Here is a 22160-nt window from a genome sequence, read left to right on the forward strand (position 1 = left end):
CGAGCAGCAGCAGTGCTTGCTCCCATATCTTGAGCAGCTTATAAATATGTGTATAGATGTATACATGCACGGCATCGCAGGCATGGCATTTCAGTATGTGCATGTGCGCGCGATCGAGCGTCTGCACTGCGCGAGTGTATTTTCGCGTGCGCGCGGATTCTCCTCTTTCTCTCTCTCTCTCCGCCATCATGAATACCTCATTATCATGAAGCGGAGTGACGTCAGACCCCGCCTTCAGATTCCTCTCGTCGAGCGGAATTCCACCGTTACCAAGCGCATGAAGAGCGAGAGAGATGCGATAGGCCACCGCGTTTGTATATATATGATCTACACAAACACACATACACTCTCGACACACACACACACACACGGTATTATAACACACAGAGACACACGTTCACGTTGTATAGATATGTATTCACCACCGCGCACTACTGTCGTCGTCGTCGTTGACTTGGCCGCCTGGGCACACACACTATCTCGCTCTCTCTCTCTCTCTCTCTCTCTCACTTTTTTTGCAGAACACGCAGAGTATAACAGCCGTTTTTCGCTATCTTCTGGCTGTGTAGCTGCTGCTGGCTGTGCCGTTGCTGGATTTCGTACTTGTTTTTTTTTGCTTTTTGCTTTCTTTTACACACGAAGCTATATAACTCACGAATATCTTCTGATTCTTCGACTTCTTCTTCTCAGTTCACTCGCGTATATCGTTGTTATGCACGATATTCATCTCCTTTTTTTTGCTCCACTCTTGGCTATATGCCGGTATGCGCCGATTTTTTACACTAGTAATATTTTTAAACGCGCACAACCGAACGAGCTTGCAAATAATAGCCGTTGTTATTGCGGTCGCCGAACAAAAATTTCTCTCGCCTTCTATTTTGATTTATCGCTGCACCGAAGTCACTCCACTTTTTATACGAAATAATAATCTATGTATTATATTCGTTGACGCACGTGTGTACGATTCGAATTCAAAATTCGAAAATATTTCGAACGCACACTTTCCGACGACGATCGCACCGATGTAGATCACACTGACGACGACGAGGCCGACTGGCACCGGTTGAATGAATAAACTATATATATGTAAACGATATCGTCGTCGTTCGTTCGGTTGGCGTGTGGTGTGGTGTGTGTGTGTGTGGCGGGGAAGAGGTGAGGAGGGGGGAGGGGAGACGAGCTGGTGTATATATCGTATATATACGAGCGTACGATAAGGAGAGAGATAGAACGAGCGAGAGCACGAGCGACGAGAGAGTTTAAAAACTTGCACACCCTGGCGGTGGTCACACTTGGTCGTTGTCGGGCGCGCGCCTCCTGCGCTTCTTCCTGCTGCTCATACCCATGGACACTGTAGCAGCATTGGATGCGTCGATGAAGCCTCGCTCATGATCGTTCGACGTTCGTGTGTGCGGAGGTTTTTTATTACAGAGAGTGTAAAAAAAGAAGACCACGACGACTTAGACACGAGGGCAGTTGCAGCTGTTGACGTTCTTTTTTTTCAAAAATATTCTTCTCTCTCTTTCTCTCTCTGCTTCCACTCTGTAGAAGCTCAAACTCGAGCGAGTCTGCCAAAGTCGGATGTCGTATTATATCTATGCACGACAGCAGCAGCAGCAGCAACAGCAGTAGTAGTAGTAGCAGTAGTAGTAGTGGCAGTAGCAGCAACGGCGGCAGCTGCGGTAACTGACCTCATAAAATCGGTTAGAAAATCGACTTATATAGCCGAGCTATGCAGCAGCGGAGCAGAGCAGCAGCAGCACTACACGTCTCTCTTATGTATATATATCTACTATACTACTATACTACAACTCTCGTACGAACGGATGATTGAATTCCGATTTGTTTTTTTCTCTTCTCTCTTTTCTCTCGCTCCTTTTTCAGCGCGCACTCGCGAGAGAGAAGACGATGACACAGAGTATATATAACGAACGCACCACACACAACACTTTTAAATCGAACCGAATCGAACTACACGCGTTGCGCTGACTCTCGTGCGTACGTTGGTCGCTGCGAAATTTTATATATTATTCAATCCAAGGGCGAATTACGATTGAGCTCGATGATGTACTGCACAATGATATAGTTATTGCCGATCGATCCTGTTGTATGCCAATGGCACTGGCAGGAGGTATATATCGATCTCTCGCACGACATATACACGGACACACACAGACACGGCTCACTCACGCACCCACGAACACACGCGAGGTAAGCACACTTACGGAGTCAAAGACTCTATTTTCACCGATAACAGAAGTCACACACGAATATTTCGCGTGTAACGCAAAAAGCCCATATGGTTGTGGTGCGTTGCATATGCACGTTGGTACGTGCATGTAAAATATTCTATTCGCGCAGATGTTGTACACTGTGGGCTGCTGCTGCTCTCTCGGTGCAACTGTACACTTGCTGCTGCTTCATGCGATTTTTGCGGTATGCGACTCTCTCGCTGCTGTGTGTGTGTATATAGCCAGCGGTCGATTTTTTTCTGTCTTCTCTTTTTATTACTGCTTGCGCGCGTACAAACGAACCAATGTAGACGTACACAAAAACAACAATAACAACGACAACAACAACAAACGTTGAACTGCACACACACAGCGTATGTACGAACTATTATCAATAATAGAACGCTTAAACACTTTTTAACATTCTGTTGCACTTTTAACACACGCAACAAAGAAGAAGTTAGAAGTAGAAGAGAGCAACAAACAAACTTGAACAATTGTATTTGATATACACTTAAAAAAAATGAGCAACGATGTGCTCGATCGCTGTGTATCCAAATATATACGTCTATATATAATTATTATTATTATTATATATAAAGTGTGTGTATGCACTATGCACTGGTACTATAGTAGTGTACGCATCTAGTACGGAGTTGGAGCGAGAGATCCGTCTATGCGCGAGTTTTGTGCGAGTGCCTCGATCTGCTTGCGGGCTTCTTGCTCTGCAGCGGCTCTGGCCAACGTAGAGCAGGAGGCAGCCAGTCGCGCGCGTATATTACGGCAGCAGCGGCGCACCACGACGAAGCTAGTATGTGTGTGTATGAGAGAGAGAGAGAGAGAGACGTTGTTCGCGCAGCAACGGGGAGCGGAGCAGCAGTACACAGACAGGCCAACTTTGCAGTCGCAAAACCACGTTCTTTCTCCGTTCTTCGCTCTATCTCTGTCTTACTCGCTGGCCGCGCAGCTCCGTATATACGAAGGTGTATACGTGTGTTGCTGTGTGCACGCTATGTATATGTAGGAAGAGAGGCGCTCGCTGCGGTGCGGCGGCCAAATACTGTGCTGTGCCTGTCTGCAGCGCCGAGCGCTCGAGCTACAAGCCGATGTACAATACACGTATATAGATATACACTTGCGTGTATGTGCCGTACACTATATACCCAACGTCCACGCTGCCGCACAACAGCGAATTGCTTGCAGCGCACGGAGCAGATATTGTACACATGTGCATATTACTTTGCTGTGTGTGTGAGTGAGTGAACCGAGGCGAGGAGAGGATCGTGTGCGCTGCGGCGCGTGCGATATTTCGCATTCTTTCAACCAGGCGAACGCCGAGCGCCACTTGTCGCTGCACATCGGAGCAGCAGTTATATTACAGATTACTGCTGCGCTCGCTATATGCATTGCTCCGAACTCGTGTACGCGGTCACATGTAATAATAGAGGGAAGATCAGCATTGCGAGTGTATGACGTGATATACTCGCGTTTTACGCATCGAGTTCTTACCGATATCGTTACCAAGGTAGATTAGACAAGGTTTAAAAAAACACGAGCACAAACTTATGCACACTCTTGGTGTATGCAAACGGTTTGAATACCTACCGATACCATACCGATTGCGTTAAATAAAGTCTTACATGCCCGACGTGTGGGCAGCTTAAGCTGTACGTCTTTGATGCTATTCTTCATCTTGAATATTTCGCTCCGATGTAATCGTGCCCGATGACAGCTAAAACGATCAAGAGTAATATGGTTACATATACCAACGCTTCAAAGAGTGCTACAATTGAAATAAAGCCGCGTAGAGCTGTCAGTTAAAGTATGCTTTACTAAAATACTGCTGCGCCAAGTACGCGATGCCGGTTTCGCGAATAATCTAACAATTTGAATTTTGCCAAATATTTTTTATAATGAGTCATGCATGTACCCACAAGTAAACACGAATAATTAAATTACTATTTGCATTTTTTAGATGATTTGAAAATAATAAATACTTAGGATCGATTCACGTTTATGGTCAAAACCAATTAAAAATGGCACAAAAGTGGCGATTCCATCATGAGATTAAAGCATAAAATGCATTTTTAAAAAAAATATGGATCTGAAATATGGAAAAAATATGGTGCATTTATAATTTATCCTCAGCCCTGGCTTGTGACAAGTATAATTGATGCTGTGTTTATTAATATAATAATGGATTCAGGGCAGAAGAAATTTCATAAACAAAATGTTCTTTTACCCACAGTACTACTCACTTTTTGACTCTAATATTAATCATTTCTTGCTCAAATTTACAATAATTTAATTTTAATAAAAATTACTTGAAAATTAAAAAACTTTTATTATTACTATTACCTGTCAACTTCATATAATTTTTAACAAAAAAAGAAAGAAAATAATTTGAAAAATATTAATTAGAACTTAAATATTATACAGATATTTTATCAAAAATATAAATATTTATTGGGAATAAACTTTCAATTACAATAAAAAAAAATTTCACATGTGGATTTACATAACTTATATATTCCTACATATTATTAAATAATTTTCATTCTACTAATTTTAACCTTTTCATCATATTTCTTCTAATTTATTTTGATGTTGGTTGCAGATTGACAAGAACGCAACATATAAATATTATATCATCTGCGTAAGGAAGCATTTCAGTTGTAAATATATCTAGGATTTTAAAATTTCTAATTTTTTGTCTTATCCTATCTATGGCAAATGGAATTTTGTCCACGTGACGTTTCTTTACCTTTTGTTTTTTTGGATAATCATTTTCTACAACCAAAGGTATAGTCACAAAAACATTTTTGCCATTTTTCATTAATTTTGGGTCCATATTAGGGAAATTTCTGTCAACTAATACTGAATCATCATCTTCTAACAGCTTCAATATTCCTGAAGAAGCTACAACGAGTTCATCGCTAATTCTACCATCATAACTATTACTAACAAATGAAACTAAACCATTTGGTGTACACCCAACCACTACTTTAATCCTATAACCATTTTTATGTAGAGACCAGAATCGTAATCGATCATCTGGGTTGGATGGTTTTTCTACCTTAAATTCAATAGTATCAATCATCACTCTACAATTGCTATATTTAGGCTTCAACCAAGATGGTGTGGTACCTCTGACTTCTTGTTGAGTAGGCCAAGTAAGAAATTCTTTACAGGCTTTTGCTAAATAGTTTACTATTGAAAAGAAAATTTCTGAAGTTTCATTTTCATTTATGCCAAAGATAGTACCTATTGCATTAAATGTTAAATAACTATTTATTTTTAATAAAAACATTAGTAATTTATTTTCAATACTAATATTATTGTTTGTTTCACAGCGATAACCTGCAGATAGAGCTTTTAAGAGCAAATTAAAATCTTCAAAACTAACTCCACACAGGTCTACCATTGAGTTTTTATTTTTCAACATACTTTGATACCCTTTAAATCCACCAATACCATCTTGCTTTTGCAAATCACTAAAACTCTTGATAGAACTTGGGTTATTTTCTTCATCGATACAATCCTCATCATTAGGTATGTATTCATTTTTAATTGCTGCAGGTAATGAAACAAATATCTCTGCATCACGTTTATTTGGATTGTTTAAAAATGATATTGAACTACTCAAAAAAATGTGTTGGGTATTGTCTTCTGGTATTGCAAAATTAACTTGTGTTGCCACATCTATAGTATTTGGAATCACAAATTTTTCTTCCATTACAATATCAATATCACATGAGACACTATCACAAGGAGTACTTGTCGATGAATCCTCCATATTTTGGCACTTTGAACTTTTGATAGTTTGCTTGGATGCAATATCTCTTTTTACCCAGCGCTCGAAACGCTCACGAGTCCTTGCAGGATCAATAAATTTCTTATTCTGAGCACCGGGAAAAAGTGTCGGGTTGTAACTGGGGCTCTTGGGATGCTCAGATTTAGCATTACCAACAAAATGTTTGCCACAAATTAAAGCACATTTTCCAGGCTCCCACTCGGACCCGCCAAAACAATTTATACGCACCGCTTGAATCCAACCATTTCTGCGAGCTACTTTGTGGGGCATAAGCTTGTTGTTCGTAGGAAAACGATAAAAAGGCACGCTATTAATTCCACTCTTATTTTGGCAGTCCGGCACGCAACACTTTTTACCTTTTATTTTTTTCACTTTACCTTGATTTTCCATTTTCATTGACAAAGCGGCAGCCACTTACATCTATTATAATGTATTTTTACATGCAACAGTCGTTCGTATCGAGGGTTCGAAGTTTGATAGTCCGGCACGATGAGGCGCTGTCTACCACTGGCTTGCAAGCGCCAAGCATGCTGATGTACTCGTGTACTTGCATTTGTATTGCAGTCAATTATGATTTCAACTAGATAGAATGATATTTGACGTTGCTGTTATAAAAAATTTAAATAAGGAAAAAAAATACTTCAACACTGAATGATAAAAAATTACCGTCACTAATGTTTTTAGTGCTTCAACGTTTCAGCAAAAGAAAATACTTTACTTATTAATGATTATCGCATAAAAGCTGTGATTACGACGCATTATTCTAAAATTAATGAGTTAGCAACAAATTTATGATTTTGGATTCACCATCTACATTTAAATCCTTCAGATCTTCACCAAGTTAAACCTGGCCTCCACTGATGTATTTGTTCATTCATTTAATCAGATTTTCAAATTGATTCTTCTCTATTCAATTTTTATGCTTCAATTTAATCTTACCTGATCGATATGTCATGTTATTTTTTTAATAGTTAATCATAAGTGCCAAAAAATTCATTAAAAAGATTATTAAGTTATAAGTTATAGTAAAAGTACCATAAAAGTCTACAACTAGAAACATTGGTTTCATGATTCTATTTGTTTGAATTTTAAATTTTATAGTCCAAATTAAAAATAATTAAGGTACAATATTATCAATCTTCTAGTCCAGTAATTGGTTGAATTTCAAGTGTTTTTTTCACAAAGACACTAGCACAAATTGCATCTAAGCACTATAGCTGTTATAAAATTTATATTAGTTATGTATTAAAATATGATACATGACAGTAATTACAATACAGATTAAAAGAAAGTTACAAGAATACACTGGAGTAGATTCAATGATTATTGACACAGATGCATTGATTCGTATAACAATCACATTTTATTTACAAAAATAACATGACGTAATTTATGAAATTCAGTTGTACGTCATCATAGTTAATGATTAAAATTAACAAAATTTACATTATGATATGGTATGTAATTTTCAATATTTGCTTAATCATCTTTTGGTTCAGTTGCTATACGACACAACCTGCAAATAAGACTGTTCATTTGCAATAAGCTACTGTTACCTCTAACAATTTCTAAATTGGTTAAACCAATTTCATAAACAAAATCAATTTTTATGTGTTCATCTATATCTAAATTTTTTGTAATCCTAAATATATTACTAATAAGATCTTCAGGAGAATATCCTAGATCCCACAGACTCTTCAAGATCTGATAAGCCTGACTCACATCACCTTTCAAACACAATTCTAACATGTTTGTAACAAGTAAAGGATGTGGCTCGTCGCAGACTTTGAAAACATTTTCACTATTCACATGACCAAATCCATTGACAGTTGACTGCAAATTGTTTAGAGCTTGTCGCATATCTCCCTGAGCAGTAAATACAATAGCCTCTAGGCCATCATCGGTGAAAGAAACATTTTCTTTGCGGCATACATCCATGATCTTGGCCAGAACCTGTGCATCGCTCAACTTGCCGTACCTTACCATGGCACAGCGAGATTGTATGGGTTCGATGATTCTCTCGCTGTTGTTGCAAGCCAGAGCAAATCTGGTCGTCTGACTGTAAATCTCCATGGTACGGCGCAGAGCCTGCTGAGCGCCGTCCGTCATGCTATCGGCCTCGTCGAGGATGATGATCTTGTGCTTGCCGGGCGGCAAGTTCACCTTCTTCTGGGCGAACATCTTGATCTTGTTGCGCACGACGTCGATGCCGCGCTCGTTCGAGGCGTTGAGCTCGAGCACGGCGTCCTTGAAGGTGGGGCCAAGGAGTATTCGGGCGAAGCAGAGGATGGTCGTGGTTTTGCCCACGCCCGGTGGGCCGGCTATGATGAGATTGGGCGCGTTGCCGTGCTCGGCGAACACCGACAGGCGCTCGACCGTGTCCTCGTTGCCGACGATGTCCTCGAACTTTTGCGGCCGGTACTTCTCGATCCACGGCACGTTCATCTTTTTGCTCTTGGTCGTCGCTTTGGTCGTCGTCGTGCTCGACGTGGATGGTCCGGCCTCTTGGTCGACATCCATCACTTCCACTAGGTCGGTCATTTTGACGATGCCGATTGTTTTTATGTTGAATCGAAGGATTGTGTGAAGGATAAGTCAAGAGCTAACCTCTGCAACTGCGTTGTTTATTTTCGAATATATTGCCAGCCTATCTGTCAAGAAACACACATAACACAACACTTTCAAGACTATTCAACAGATTTTAAGTTCTTTAACAACGATTAACATTTACTTACTTGAAAAGAAACGATGATTTAATAATGAACGGATCTCTTGAGAAGTAAGACTGTCGATTCAAACAACAAAGATAAACAACACAAGTTGCTCCCGCGCAATTCGCAAGTTATGATATTCTCTCTCTCTCTTTCTTTCTCTCACTCTTAAACCTTGATCGGCTGAGACGAGTCGCATGCGGCCATCGTATGCAGCAATTTAGCAGCCAACAGCTAGTAATGTAGGTAGGGTTTCTTCTGATGCTAAGATAATCTATAGATAAATGCATAAAATGCATGCTCTAAATTAACTTGTCGCGTAACATATTATTATTCTTCTTTTAGAAAAGTTATTGTTTTTACTTTTTTAGTCAAGAACTATAATATTTTAATAGGAACTCATCATATTATGAGAGAAAATGTTCTAGTAGTTAGTCTTCTGAATAAATATAGTTGAAATTGGACATAAGGTTTTTTAGCCCAATTAAATTCATTTCATTGCATATAATTATACAAGTCTTAGTGCTTGAGGGATGTGCCACATCAATATGGGCTTTGAGGTTTATTTTTCGTCCGAACGTCTTTCCGCAAATCTCACATGCATAGGTGGTACTATTGTGCGTCGATTTGACATGTCTATAGAGATTAGATCGATTTTTATATATTTTTTCACATAAATCACATGCATAAGTGATGCCATTATGCACCTCATTGATGTGCCTCTTGAGATCACTTTTAAGTGAAACTGTCTTGCCGCATACATCACATGAGTGAGTGACGCCATTATGTGCAACATCAATGTGATTTTTGAGATAGTTTTTAGTTGAGTATTTCTTTCCACATACGTCACACGTATGTTTGTTACCGTTATGCACCGAATCTATGTGGCTTTTGAGATTACTCTTGCTTGTGAATGTCTTTCCGCAATTGTCACATGTAGGAGTGACACCATTATGAACCCAATCGATGTGCCTTCTGAGTTCACTTTTAGATGAAAGTGTCTTGCCGCATATATCACACGAGTGAGTGATACCATTGTGCGCTACATCGATGTGGGCCACGAGATTATTTTTTCTTCCGTACTTCTTTCCGCAAACGTCACACGTATAATTCTTACTATTATGTATTGTATCTATGTGGTCTTTGAGATATCTCTTTTGTGAGTACGTCTTTCCGCAAATATTACATTCATGTGTGACTCCATTATGCACCGCATCCATGTGGACTTGGAGACTGCCCTTCTGTGAGTACGTCTTTCCGCAAATATTACATTCATGTGTGACTCCATTATGCACCACATCTATGTGGACTTTAAGATGACCCTTCTGTAAGTATGTCTTTCCGCAAATATTACATTTATTTGTGACCCCATTGTGCATGGTATCAATGTGGCGTTTGAGACTAAACTTATTGGCGAATTTCTTAGCGCAAATATCACATTCATGTGTGACCCCATTGTGCACCTCATCAATGTGGGTTTTTAGATACCATTTTTGAGTAAAAGACTTTCCGCATACATCACAAGAATGTGCGATTTTACTATGGATCGAGTCGATGTGTTTTTTGAGAATATTCTTCCGTCTAAATGTTTTTCCACACGTGTTACAATTGTGAATTATACCACTATGCACCTGACCTACATTTACTTTGCGTTTACGTTGGTTGTTGAATACTTTTTTGTCAGTTTTCTTTTGATTTTGCTCACCGAGCTCACAGTCAAAATTAACGATCAAATTTTTCGGTTCGTCGTTAGAAGATTCTTGCTTCACTTCTACGCCAGATTCTATTTTAACGATGTTTTGATTTTTATAATCAGCGGATTGATTTATATTTTGCACATCATTTAGAGAATAATCGTCAAATTTCTTGATTGGTAATAAATTCATGCTGGGCTTCACGTCTAATTTACATTCAATTTCAATTTGAATGTCGTCAAGTTTATTTTCACGATTTTCGTCACATTTTTGAAGCATTTGAATCTATAATAAAATTAAATTTACGTAATAATTTTTACTTAAAGCAACTACTACTATGCCAATCGCTAATAATAATTATCAGTTCTTACTGGATTTTCTCCGGGAAACCTCAAGTATTGGAACTTGTTAGTATCGAGTGCTTTATTAATATTGCTATAATCATTTTTTTCAGTAAACGATTCATCAGCAGGCTCTTTTTTCACTCTGAAAAAGATTTAAAAAGATTAATTATTATGTTAAAACATTTTAATACCTTCATTCTCATGAAATATAATTTACTTGATGGCACAATTAAATTTATCGCTGGATTCCATCTTATACTCTAAGAATTTAGCTAACGACTAATCTTTGTGTTATAACAATACACATCAAGCCCCCTAATTTGAATTTAATAATATTTACAAATCATGAAGTGAACGTTTGAACTAATGTAAACAAAGCAACATTGAGTTATTATTTACTATTAGAGCTATTACATTAATCATGTACTATACGAACGAATCATTTTGCTTCTTGATAGAGGAAGTCATGTGATAGGCTTGAAATTGAAATTTGGAACCAGACGTAATAGGAAAATTTTCCCGAAGCATGAGGGTATAAATCGATTCATAAATTGAGCCTATGTAATGTAAAGAAAGTTCCCGTGCTCACCTGCGCAATATCGGCTTTTAAATTTTCTAGTAATCATTAATATTGCATGGGAGTTTGATGGAATTCACATACTAATAAACAGTACGTGTACATTGGCCGTATTGTGCTAGTTTTATCCCACTTGTTAAAATATATCCAAGTTTTTCGTAATCCCGATGCAGCTAACTATATATTTCTCAATTTGCCCTGGCATGCCATTATTATCAAAAAAGCTTTATTAAAACTTTGTGACATTTATAATTTGAATTCAACAGGATTTTCAATAAATAGTACTCTCAAGGGTAGTGAAAAAAGATGATAATAAATACACTTGCATAGATTTTTATTTGATGGGATAAACATTAATTACACTTATAAATAATTAAGTATTAAATAATAATGTGAGCTTTTGTGAATAAAAAGAACACAAGAGAAATATTTTTAAATTAAAACGCAGTATATATTGATCTTAAAGCTGTTACAAATGACGCAGCTTTTTTCAGCACCTAAAATGATAAAAAAATTTCATCAGAGCGAGTCGTACGATTTTTTAATACGCAAATAAACAATAAATATCTTACTGAGCTACAGGTTTCAAAGCTCAAATCGGCTAGGAATCCTGCTCTCAATACCAAAGGTTTTTTCGTTCTTACTAGTATCAGTAACAACAAAACTCGAGCTTTCGGAGGGTAGCCGTGCCAATTAACGCAATAACTGTGTGGATGTTTGTTCTATAGTTTAATTTATTCCAAGTTTTTTTTTTAAATTCTCATTCATAAAGAAATATTACCATTCGATGAAAAATTCATGACCAGCATTACTTAAAAGTTGACCAGGAACACATATGAATAAGATTACAATCATGGCAGCCCAGCAACAAACAAACATTTTTATAGCCATTGGTACGTGTGAATCCATCAAAACTACCATCTAAGTCATTGATATGTAAACAATTATTAGTAATTTCAGGATAATTTTGATTGTCGTGATTGATTGAAATAGTTATTTTTATTTTTCAATTTTAATGGTAAAAAAATCACTAAATATGTTGATTTTTTTTTTAAATATTCACCGTAGAACCTGCTATGATGAGAAGAGCAGATGAACCAAGCATTATCACGAACATCAACCTTTCGGTCAGGAAATATAAAATTTCGTAGAGCCTATGTAAGTTTTGTTTTATTGAGTCATATTGTATAGTGTACAGTTTTTAATATTTTTTAAAAGAATTTGTATAAATTTAAAATGGAAATAAAACTCGTATTTTGGTTATGGATTTTCATAATCAAAAATAACATACTTGATGCATCTTTGATGTTGCTGAATAAAATATTTAAAACTTTGAGTAAGGAAGTGATGAGCGTTTTCTTCACTTTCAGAAACCATGCATTTATAATCAAAGTCAGTTTTTTTCAAGTAGTATCTAAAATGTGAAAAAAATAGCGAAAAAATATTGCACTTCCAGCGGGACAATTCTCGAAAAAATTGTGTACAGGAAAACCCCGGTATACGCGGTACTTGGTATACGCGGATTCGCAAGTACGCGGTTTTTGAAAAAAGGCCATGATTCTATATACGCGGTGTTTGCTTCGTTTTTACGCGGTTTGTAGCAACATTCACAACTATTTCTCTTAAAAGTTTGTTGACGTTTCCTCATTTTTGTAAAGGTTAATAATAGTTTTACAGCAAAATTTTTTGGTTTGTTTTGCAACGTTATGGCTCCCACAAAGAAATCTCCGAATAAAGCACTGTGATGGATATTGCCTATCATTTTCAAATTTTTTGAGGCTCCGGAACGTAACCCCCCTTTTACATAAGAATCAATGCTTCCGTATACGCGATTTCGGTGTAAGCGGTACTTTTGTGGAACGAATTAACCGCGTATACCGGGGTTTTCCTGTATCACAGCTGGAAATTGAATTTTTTCGATTGAATGCAAACAATCTTATTCAATATTTCATGCATAGTATATTACAGCAGGCCCTCCGCATTCGCGGATTCAGTATACGCGAATTCTATATTCGCGGAGTTTATCTGATGCCAAACACAACTTTTTGGTTAACTTTTGTATTTGTTGTTTACATTTTTAAACGATGGCATTAAATCCTTATAAAGAGTTGCACACAGACATGGTTCGGCGAATAAAACAATCCCGCATTACGGAATATTTTGAAAAATGCCAATAAAATAAATACTTTCAATTATTGAATATTTTTGTTATTCGACATTATTATTATTACATGTATTATTATTATTTTTCAATTATTCGCGGATTCCGTATTCGCGGTGTTTTTGAGGAACCTAACTACCGCGAATACGGAGGGCCTGCTGTACTACCTTAGGCCGCGAAAAACAAAAAAGTCCCAGAGTACGGGTAATTAGTGTCTGAGGCGAAGCCGAGGCCGATAAACACGTGCTCTGGTGCTTTCTTTTTTCGCGGCACAGTCTTGTATACTCTTTTTCATACACAGTGTCCCGAAAATTGCTCTTCCTCTCACTTTACACAGCGGCAGGGAAGTAGTCACTTTCGAGTGGCTGGTATGAAAAACAAATTCCACATCAATAATCGTATTTTAATAGCAGTTGCTTTTTACTGACTGTAAGTACTGGAGTTCACCAATAATAAATCCTACAGCTGAATATTGAAAAGTATTCAAGCCTCCTATTACGCTAGTAAAAATTATCATAATTAACAATTGCCAAGTAAACATGTGATAAAAGTATTTTTCTTCATCAATGAATAATTCCACATGAATCGGTAGCTGTTTTTTAAATGTCTGATTTCCTGGTAGATATCGTGTTAATAAAATTGGAATAACTACTGGACCAAATGCATAAAATACACTTATAGGGATGAATAGCACTATAAACAATTATGTGTTATATTTTAAAATTATATTAATTTTTATGAATAAGAAAAAACACTGACAGATTAGAATAAATCCGAAATGATTTGACATTTCATACGACCTTTTAACCATGCGTCGTCCGAATCCATCATTGTTTTCGAGAACTTTTTTCATGCAAATCACAACCAGAATAATCTAAAAATTATTTGGCATTTAATATTAAAATTTTTATTAAAAAACAAAGGTCAATATCTTTTATCAAAAATGTTTTGATACTTTATCGTAATTCCAGATCATAAAGGGGTAAATATACATTATCATCATTGAATTTATTATTTGAAATATATCGTCAATAAAGAAGCTACTGTTGGCACCATACATTTTGGTATTTTCAATTACTTTAATAACCTAAACATTCAACCAATTATTGAAATAGTCGTTTTTAGTTATGCCAAAAATACTTACCCCAGCAACAGTAACAATAGTAAACATTGACATAATAAATATTCTTCCCAAGAGTTGTACATTTTTATCTTGAAAGGGCCATAGACAGCATAAATACATTATTTTCATTATTAATGGAGACTCAGGAGAACAAAATTTCTGCAACCATTCAACAAAAATGTCTAAATCTTCATTTAACGACATGTTTGATACACGAACCCAATAATGATATTGCAGTACGAGTTTACTGTGACAATAAACTTTACCTTAGTAAAACACAGATTTGAATATTTTAATCTAAAAGAAGCAAAAATAAAAATGAATAACGTATATTATACATAATATATCACGCACCCAGAAAAGTTCGATTTTATTGATATGAAACCTCTATTTTTATTATGCATAAATTTCAAGAGTTGGTTTGACTTTGACAACTACGGACTTATTATGAAGGAGTTATAGTTATTTACAGAATATTAAATTAAAAAGAATATAAAATAATATTGGATGAAAATTTTAAATTTTCGCACTGCGACGACAAAAAATTATTTATACGTTCTAGATGAATGTTGAACTAATAAATGTTTAAGCTTTATTAAAAAAAATCAACAATATAATTGGTGTTCTATTAAAATAACAAGTAAAAATTTCAAAACGAGTTAGTAAATTCAAATTTTTCGCTATTTGATTAGTAAAATTTGTTTAAAAAATTTTCCACACATTTTTCCGCTTGGAAACATGCACATTCGCATTCAGATGGCCTTTTTCCAAAAAACATCTCAGATTTGCCGTTAGAATAATTTCCTCTTCGAGGTCGTTTCTGGTACCCGGATTTTAAAAATGTGATACGAGGTGTCGAGGCGCGACAGACGGCGCAGTCTCGTTGAAGTTGTTCTGGTCGGTTCTGCTGCTAGCGCTGTAGCTCTGTTGTGCCGCTTGCAGTGCCACAGTGCCACTGCCATTCGCATCAATTGAGGAGTGTCACCGAAGCGCATATCATCAACGAACTGCGTAGCCACTGAATTACGAAAAATTGTTTCGGGACGAGAGGAACGAAATTAAAATCAATCGAACGAACGAGCAAAGATGAAAATCGCCGTACTCGGTGCTGGTTGCGTGGGAGTGACGACGGCTCTCGAGCTCCAGAGAGAATTACCACAGGCACAGATCAGCCTTTTGGCCGCAGATTTCGAGGGTATAACGAGTTTCGTGGCCGCTGGCATATTCCGAATAGGCACGTCGTTCGCTGGTCCGAACGAGACCATCACAAGGTAGGCGTTAATTATTGCAACGACATGAAATAATTGTGCAATTTTGCATTCGAGCTCGGTTGTAAAATCGACCGTTCGTTTGCAGCATGAAGTTTATCTCTCTTTCCAATACTTATAAAAATTGATCGCTTTGTCAAGCGATAAATGCGATAAGGGAGAATTAATATTATACTTATGTATATCGATTGTTCAGACAATGGATCAAAGACTCGTACGATTATTACGAGGAATTGAGCCGATCGAGGGATGCTTCGGAAATCGGCGTTGCAGCCATCTCCGGATACATGTTTTCCAACGAGTCGCCGGTAGTCGTTATGGTACAAAATTCCTGATTTGGAAAATAAAGTATAATGGAATGAGATTTTAAAAACGCCGCATTTTTATGTGATAGAATGATTATATGGAGAAGCTCGTGCCGATTTATCGCAGAGCTACCGAGTCGGAGCTGCAATTGACAGGCAACGTGTGGAAGTACGGCTCGTTCGTCTCGACTTTGGTGACGCAGCCCGACATTTACGTTCCTTGGGCGATAAGCAAGTGAGTTTCCATTGACAGAGACACATGTATTTCACTGTTATCACGATTGGCCGATCGAGATCAAACTCGACGAAATTACCTTAGATTAAAGGCCAACGGCGCGCAGATTAAGCGACAAAAAGTCAATTCGTTCAAGGAGATCGCCGCGGATTACGACGCAATCGTGAATTGCACCGGCCTCGGGGCTAAGCGGCTTTGCTCGGACCGCGCCATGGTGCCGATCAAGGGCCAGGTGATCAAGGTGCGGGCTCCCTGGCTCAAGACCTTCTTCTACGGCGAGCTCAACACTTACGTAGTGCCCGGCGTCAACGGCCTCGTCACTCTGGGCGGTCAGCGCGAGTTCGACTGCTCGGATCTGAGCATCTGTCCGTACCAGTCGGCGGCCATCAAGGATCGCTGCGACCGACTCGTGCCGGGCTTGAGCAAAGCCGTGCAAGTGTCCGAGAAAGCTGGCCTAAGGCCGCACCGAGAGACCGGAGTCCGAGTCGAGGCGGAAAGGTTCAGCGATGGTCCAGGCAGCAGCACCTTGGTGAGAGAGATTTGACAAATAATTAAAGATCTATAAATCACAAGTTGCACTTTAAAAAATAATGTATTTTTATTTGTGTTTGGTTCTTTGTTTGTTTCTTAAAAAGATTGTTCACAATTATGGTCACGGAGGCTACGGCATATGCACAGCCCCAGGAACTTCGAAATACGCGGTGACAAAGTTGAAGGAACTTCACAGTTCCACGGCGAAGCTTTGAGCATACTCAAAATTATTTGAGCTACTGGAACGCAGCTTGTACGCTGTTGTACAATAATGTTTTACAGTTATGAAGAATTAAAATTAATGTCAAAAATATTATACTAAACTAAATCTTTAAAAATCTAAGATACATGATAATCAACGTAAAAACGTTCAGTCAATTACAACTAATAAATTATTAAACTTTAATTTCCAATGGCTAACTTGTTACCAAAAAGACCTCTATTAATGCGACTAATACTGGCTATAAATAAATTTTTCCATTTTCGGTATGCATTTATGTTACATGTAATAGGCACTTTTGAATAATGAATGTTATAAAGCGACTAATTTTACACTTATTAATTTGTAAAATTATAAAAATATACAATTAATGGAAAAATGACATTTTTGATTCATTGATAATAACTCAGATGGGACATTTAAAAGACTCAATGGATTTCTCACTAATATTGCAGACTCAGACGGTCTAAAATATGTGCATAGTGTATCACATCATTTCTTTCCTGGTTTAGCCTTTTTAATAGGAGGACCCCAGCGAAGGGCACTTATATCAACAACAAGTCTAGGTCTCTTATACTGTTCACTTATAATATGATCGTCAACAATCTTAGAGGTAACGCAGATCACGTGCTGACCCTTCCAGTACTTCACCATATTCATGCTTTGAAGTGTCGAAATGATATCAGTTTGAGAGATACTCGTTCTTGTACTGTGAAAAAAATTTCATTATCAGAAATTTCTTTCTAATGAATTATATTATTATTTTTCCACATACCTCAAATCTTTGATGCTCAATGATCCTTTATAATCTCTGAGGATTTCAAGTAATACCCAACTCCAATAACTTCTGTAAGACAATTTTCCTAAATCACTCAAAGGCTTTTCAGGGCTGCCTACAACTCCTTCGATTTTGCTTAATTCATAGCTGAAAGCTATTAGTAATTTTCCAAAGCCTTGTCTTTGGAATGGAGGTAAGGTCAAAATGCAAGCAACATTATTTCCATCGGGTGATTCTTTTTCCTGTAAAGTTTACTCATATGTAATTTTAATCTGTATTATTATAAATAAGTAAATAAAATTATTCATAAAATTTACCTTTGAAAAGTAACCAACTAAATGGGCACCATGTTTGTCGATCTCACACAAAACGTAAAACATAAAAGGTTCTACATCAAAGTATAAAGTTTTATGATCTAAAAATAATTTTGCAAGTAGACACAGATTTTGACAGTATATTTTGTGAACTTTGCCATCAACCTCCCAAATACTATGTACTCCTTTACGATAAATTTCTTTTCCCATTGGTTGTCTATGTGTGCATTCACTCTAAAATAATATAGAACCAGATAAAAAAATCTCTGCGTACATAAGTATTAAACATAGGAAATTTCTACAAACCATGTGGTAACGGTATGTTTTTTCTAGTCTCATATATTTCAGACAGTATTCACAAATCCATAGTTTTGGTACTTTGCCGTATTCTTCAGGATAAGGGCTAAAATACCATGTGTCAATTTCATACTTGCCTATTTGAATTTTATCAATATATTTCACTTTTGTAATAGCTTCATGTTCTTTTTCTAATGCCGCTGTTGTAGGGTCCATTTCAGCATATGTCTAGAAAAATCAATTGTAAATAGTGAGCATAGTTATGATTTGAATTGAGCATAGTTTGATTATGAAGAAATTTACCGATGCGCAAACAAAGATAGTGAGTTTATTCGTTATTCAACAAAAAATTGAATGGACGGTGAGTGTAGATTTATATAAAAAATGTATTAACCTTTTGCACATGATTAATTTCATCGTGTCTTCTTTTTTGGTTTCTGGTTATTTTTCTGTCTGAAGAATCAGCCAGTAGATCACTCATATTATTCTTGTCGCCATTTTTCCAATTTCGTCCCTGAACATCGAATTTACTTGACATTATTCTGCTCCTTGGAACCCATTCATCCAGACGTCTATTCTGATTTTCATAATGAACATAATATTCATAATGATTTTCTAATTCATTGAAACGAGTTTGTATGATCTCGGCACCATCTGCAAAAGATAAATGTTCAATATGAATTTTCAATTCAGAATCAAATTTTCTCCAACATTAGCCTCATTCAGAATATTCAAACTACATTTTCAGTGCACAAGTTAATCTCTCACGCTCCAAAATAAACAAACAACTTTCGACACTTTGTCAAACAATGAGATACAAACAATCGTTGCAACGATGAGTCAAAAAAGCAAGTTAGCAACGACGTTTTCGCGGCGGTGACGTCGTAACCGAGACTATTGTACACGGCTGCGGCTTGGCTGTTTTTTACCTTCATCGCGCAGTGTCACGCAATAGAGCCTTTTAATAATCGCGTTTTATAGGTACATCAACACGCATGAACAAAAAAGAATATAAACAACAACGGCTGCAGGGGCAATCGCGTCTGTGTGCGTGTGTGCTTCTCCCACTCCTGTGCCGAGGTATATTATGTATACGCGCCTAGAGCACATAGCGCATACAACACATTACAAAGGCACATGTTCATCGCCTCGTGCGTAGTGACTCCGAAACGAACAAAAACAAGTCGACAATAGTAGACGTACGCGACCAGGATGACACCCACATGCCGTAAAACGCATAATCCGCGCGGGAGGCTCTCGTTATCGACTTTCTAAATCTGCTCTCTGTCGGTTTGACATAACCCGTAGCAGCCGATCATGACAACATTATAGTAAAATAATACTCACGCCAAAGGTCTTCGTATCTACGCACGAGATAGTTTTCTCCAATATCGAGAGGCGTTTCATCTGCGTTGTCGGCATCTTCGCCCGAGCCACGGTTTGCCGTCGACCCGTTGGTCGAGCCCTGATTCGCTGCTCCGGTGGTGGCGGCAGCTGCAGCAGCGGCGGCACCAGCACCAGAAGCCGTCGCGGCGCCCGTTGCTGTTTGCATCTGGCCCGTTGTCTGCTGCTGCTGCTGTTGCTGCTGTTGTTGCTGCTGCTGCTGCTGATTTTGTTGTTGTTGTTGTTGTTGTTGACGCGGCGACTGGGGTCCCGGTGTGGACGTCGCGGTGTCTTTGCCCTCGGCCGCCATGATGCGACTACGACGTGGTCTTGCAATTTCTATCGTGTTGACGAGAGCGATTTACGTATCGCCGGACGAGCCTGAGAGGAGGAAACTGAAGCTGTGCCACCGCACACGTTGTTGTTACGTATTATTGTCGTACACACAATATGCACTATGCACCACAACGTCGCGCGGAGTGACGATAACGATGCGATGCGTTGCTCGGTGTGTGCGTCCGTGTAGGCGCTACGCGCGGCAGCGTCCGCAGGGCAGGCGGACGTACGACGTCGAATCCCGGTCGTGATATGCCTACAGACACATATATGAAAACTGTCACCCAATGTTGAAAAAATTTTTACGGTCTCTCGAAGCGAGAACCAAAAGACTACAGCGTAGATGGACGCGAAACGGGAATTTGCGACGCGGAGCAACAGTGCAGTGCAGAGAGCAGCTGCTGCGAGTGCGAGTTTACGTCTCCGGCACGCGCGCTTCGTGCGAAATTCTGTGACTGGGCCGCCGCCGTTGATGGCTGCGGCCGCCGACCGTGCATAGCCGGTAGCGCCATCTTGACTCCAAAGAACAATTTTTGAACTGCGGATGCATTTTTGTAATCGTTCGCGCCTTTTAGTTTATTGCAAAACTCCGTTCCGAGAGGTGTCTCGAACAAATGAAGTGCGTGTGTGACAATAAAGAAATAACAATTTTGATGAGTTTTTGTATAACGAGCTTCTTCGTGAGTGAGTAATAATGATAAAAGTAATGCGAATGATGGCGAGTGATATCATCTCGTAAAGTTCGATTTGTTAAAAAGTTCATAGTGAATTCTTATTCGAATGTAACCGCCAGTGCTTGTGGAAAAATAAAAAGTGGAAGTGAGTGTTCGTGATTAAAGTAACGCAAGTCTAAATGTGTTAACGGTAATATTTCATTAAATTCGATTTTCACGAAAAATTCCTCGCAATCGTATTTCATTCGAAGATAACCGCCATTTTGTTAAAATTATATATTATCGAAATTTGCGTAGTATTGCATTTTTCAGAGGTTTTTAAATAAACAAATTGTAATTTTTTATCGTTCGTTCTGTACCTACCGGCATCGAACGAAGTTGGTAACCAGAATTCCTACTCGAGCGCACGCGCTACGACCGTTGGACGATAACGCCATCATGGCGAAGCCGCGCGCCACACTGTAGTTTGGTAGCTCGGCCTCGAGATGGAATTCGCTCCGAGACGAGCTCGCTTAGCCGTCAAAACTAGCAGAAACCACACGTCGCGCGATGCACAGCGCATTAAAATCGCGTAAATTAAAATCAGATCAGTTTTTTTTGTAATCCACACAGTGCATTGTACGAGGCGCGATCCGAGCGCGTATCGTTGTTTTTGCTGCCAACGCGAAGAGTCGCAAGTGTTTATGCGTGCTTGTGAGCGACACGTCGCAAATTTCGTTCGCAAAAATGTATTGGTGACATAAAGTTATTCTCGTTCTGTGTGCATTTTCTCGCGTCCATTAACACCGGAGGTCCTCGTCTACGCTCGGCGCATCTGTTTTTTATGGTTTTAAGTCGCAAGCGCAGCAGTTACGTATGAGACGCGAACACCGCTTCTTCGAAAAGGTGAGTTTCAAAAATTGACGTTCTCTGCCGGGATCGAACTCATTGTTTACCTCTCAGCTAACCTCATCTCACCTGTCTAACGTTGTATAAATATTACTCGAGCATGAGCACAATACTCGACTATAAGTACATGATCAATTTGCCTAGCTATGGCAGCGACTGTCAAGGTCGTATGGTCGTGCAAAACCTACGCATAGCGTGAACGACGATTACGCTGTAGGCCTGTAGCGCATACATTATGGAACAAACGATGCAGCACATCGGAATGCTCGACGTCAA

General features: G+C 38.4%; 7 protein-coding genes across 9 annotated transcripts in view; 2 read left to right on the forward strand and 5 right to left on the reverse strand.

Moving 5' to 3' along the window:
- LOC106656298 (protein kibra) overlaps positions 1-1144 on the reverse strand; it is a 72176-nt gene extending 71032 nt beyond the window's left edge. For all 3 annotated transcript variants that reach the window (XM_014377186.2, XM_014377183.2, XM_014377185.2), the window contains exon 1: positions 197-1144. The gene's annotated coding sequence lies outside the window, so the exon portion shown is untranslated. The remainder of the gene's footprint in view (positions 1-196) is intronic.
- Positions 1145-4776: 3632 nt separating this feature from the next.
- On the reverse strand, positions 4777-6474 carry LOC106655988 (protein ALP1-like). Its single transcript, XM_023461640.1, has one exon. It carries the CDS (start codon positions 6439-6441, stop codon positions 4828-4830), a length of 1614 nt encoding a protein of 537 aa, XP_023317408.1. The 5' UTR covers positions 6442-6474; the 3' UTR covers positions 4777-4827.
- Positions 6475-7385: 911 nt separating this feature from the next.
- LOC106656068 (replication factor C subunit 2) lies at positions 7386-9188 on the reverse strand. The gene is made up of 2 exons (XM_014376713.2): positions 8781-9188; positions 7386-8696 (listed from the first exon to the last, which is right to left on the reverse strand). Exon 2 carries the CDS (start codon positions 8584-8586, stop codon positions 7525-7527), a length of 1062 nt encoding a protein of 353 aa, XP_014232199.1. The 5' UTR covers positions 8587-8696; positions 8781-9188; the 3' UTR covers positions 7386-7524.
- A 2620-nt stretch (positions 9189-11808) lies between these two features.
- On the reverse strand, positions 11809-14738 carry LOC111694244 (odorant receptor 67a-like). Its single transcript, XM_023461598.1, has 6 exons — positions 14677-14738; positions 12663-12785; positions 12435-12525; positions 12153-12292; positions 11944-12076; positions 11809-11868 (listed from the first exon to the last, which is right to left on the reverse strand). Exons 1-6 carry the CDS (start codon positions 14736-14738, stop codon positions 11809-11811), a joined length of 609 nt encoding a protein of 202 aa, XP_023317366.1.
- Positions 14739-15534: 796 nt separating this feature from the next.
- On the forward strand, positions 15535-17231 carry LOC106656212 (D-aspartate oxidase). Its single transcript, XM_014376970.2, has 5 exons — positions 15535-15926; positions 16120-16243; positions 16318-16463; positions 16548-16992; positions 17099-17231. Exons 1-5 carry the CDS (start codon positions 15742-15744, stop codon positions 17207-17209), a joined length of 1011 nt encoding a protein of 336 aa, XP_014232456.2. The 5' UTR covers positions 15535-15741; the 3' UTR covers positions 17210-17231.
- Positions 17232-17681: 450 nt separating this feature from the next.
- On the reverse strand, positions 17682-20762 carry LOC106656206 (histone acetyltransferase KAT8-like). Its single transcript, XM_014376965.2, has 6 exons — positions 19951-20762; positions 18998-19257; positions 18613-18831; positions 18310-18540; positions 17990-18234; positions 17682-17923 (listed from the first exon to the last, which is right to left on the reverse strand). Exons 1-6 carry the CDS (start codon positions 20294-20296, stop codon positions 17707-17709), a joined length of 1518 nt encoding a protein of 505 aa, XP_014232451.1. The 5' UTR covers positions 20297-20762; the 3' UTR covers positions 17682-17706.
- A 384-nt stretch (positions 20763-21146) lies between these two features.
- Positions 21147-22160, forward strand: part of LOC106656209 (von Hippel-Lindau tumor suppressor homolog) — a 46885-nt gene continuing 45871 nt past the window's right edge. Inside the window, exon 1 of the mRNA XM_023461663.1 lies at positions 21147-21881. The gene's annotated coding sequence lies outside the window, so the exon portion shown is untranslated. The remainder of the gene's footprint in view (positions 21882-22160) is intronic.

The sequence above is a fragment of the Trichogramma pretiosum genome, unplaced genomic scaffold (assembly GCF_000599845.2).
Source record: "Trichogramma pretiosum strain Unisexual culture from Peru unplaced genomic scaffold, Tpre_2.0 scaffold4, whole genome shotgun sequence".
Taxonomy (NCBI): Eukaryota; Metazoa; Arthropoda; class Insecta; order Hymenoptera; family Trichogrammatidae; genus Trichogramma; species Trichogramma pretiosum.

Bases quoted from the DNA above. Each gene is read 5' to 3' on its own strand.
- LOC106655988 (XM_023461640.1), bottom strand. From the start codon at position 6,441: ATGAAAATGGAAAATCAAGGTAAAGTGAAAAAAATAAAAGGTAAAAAG.
- LOC111694244 (XM_023461598.1), bottom strand. From the start codon at position 14,738: ATGTACAACTCTTGGGAAGAATATTTATTATGTCAATGTTTACTATTG. The intron at 12,786-14,676 runs GTAAGTATTTTT...TTCACATTTTAG, and splicing joins CTATTGTTACTGTTGCTGGG to ATACTACTTGAAAAAAACTG. The intron at 11,869-11,943 runs GTAAGATATTTA...TTATCATTTTAG, and splicing joins GCTTTGAAACCTGTAGCTCA to GTGCTGAAAAAAGCTGCGTC.
- LOC106656206 (XM_014376965.2), bottom strand. From the start codon at position 20,296: ATGGCGGCCGAGGGCAAAGACACCGCGACGTCCACACCGGGACCCCAG. The intron at 19,258-19,950 runs GTGAGTATTATT...TATCTTTTGCAG, and splicing joins TAGATACGAAGACCTTTGGC to ATGGTGCCGAGATCATACAA. The intron at 17,924-17,989 runs GTATGTGGAAAA...TTTTTTTCACAG, and splicing joins TTGAGCATCAAAGATTTGAG to TACAAGAACGAGTATCTCTC.
- LOC106656068 (XM_014376713.2), bottom strand. From the start codon at position 8,586: ATGACCGACCTAGTGGAAGTGATGGATGTCGACCAAGAGGCCGGACCA.
- LOC106656212 (XM_014376970.2), top strand. From the start codon at position 15,742: ATGAAAATCGCCGTACTCGGTGCTGGTTGCGTGGGAGTGACGACGGCT. The intron at 15,927-16,119 runs GTAGGCGTTAAT...TCGATTGTTCAG, and splicing joins CCGAACGAGACCATCACAAG to ACAATGGATCAAAGACTCGT. The intron at 16,464-16,547 runs GTGAGTTTCCAT...AAATTACCTTAG, and splicing joins GTTCCTTGGGCGATAAGCAA to ATTAAAGGCCAACGGCGCGC.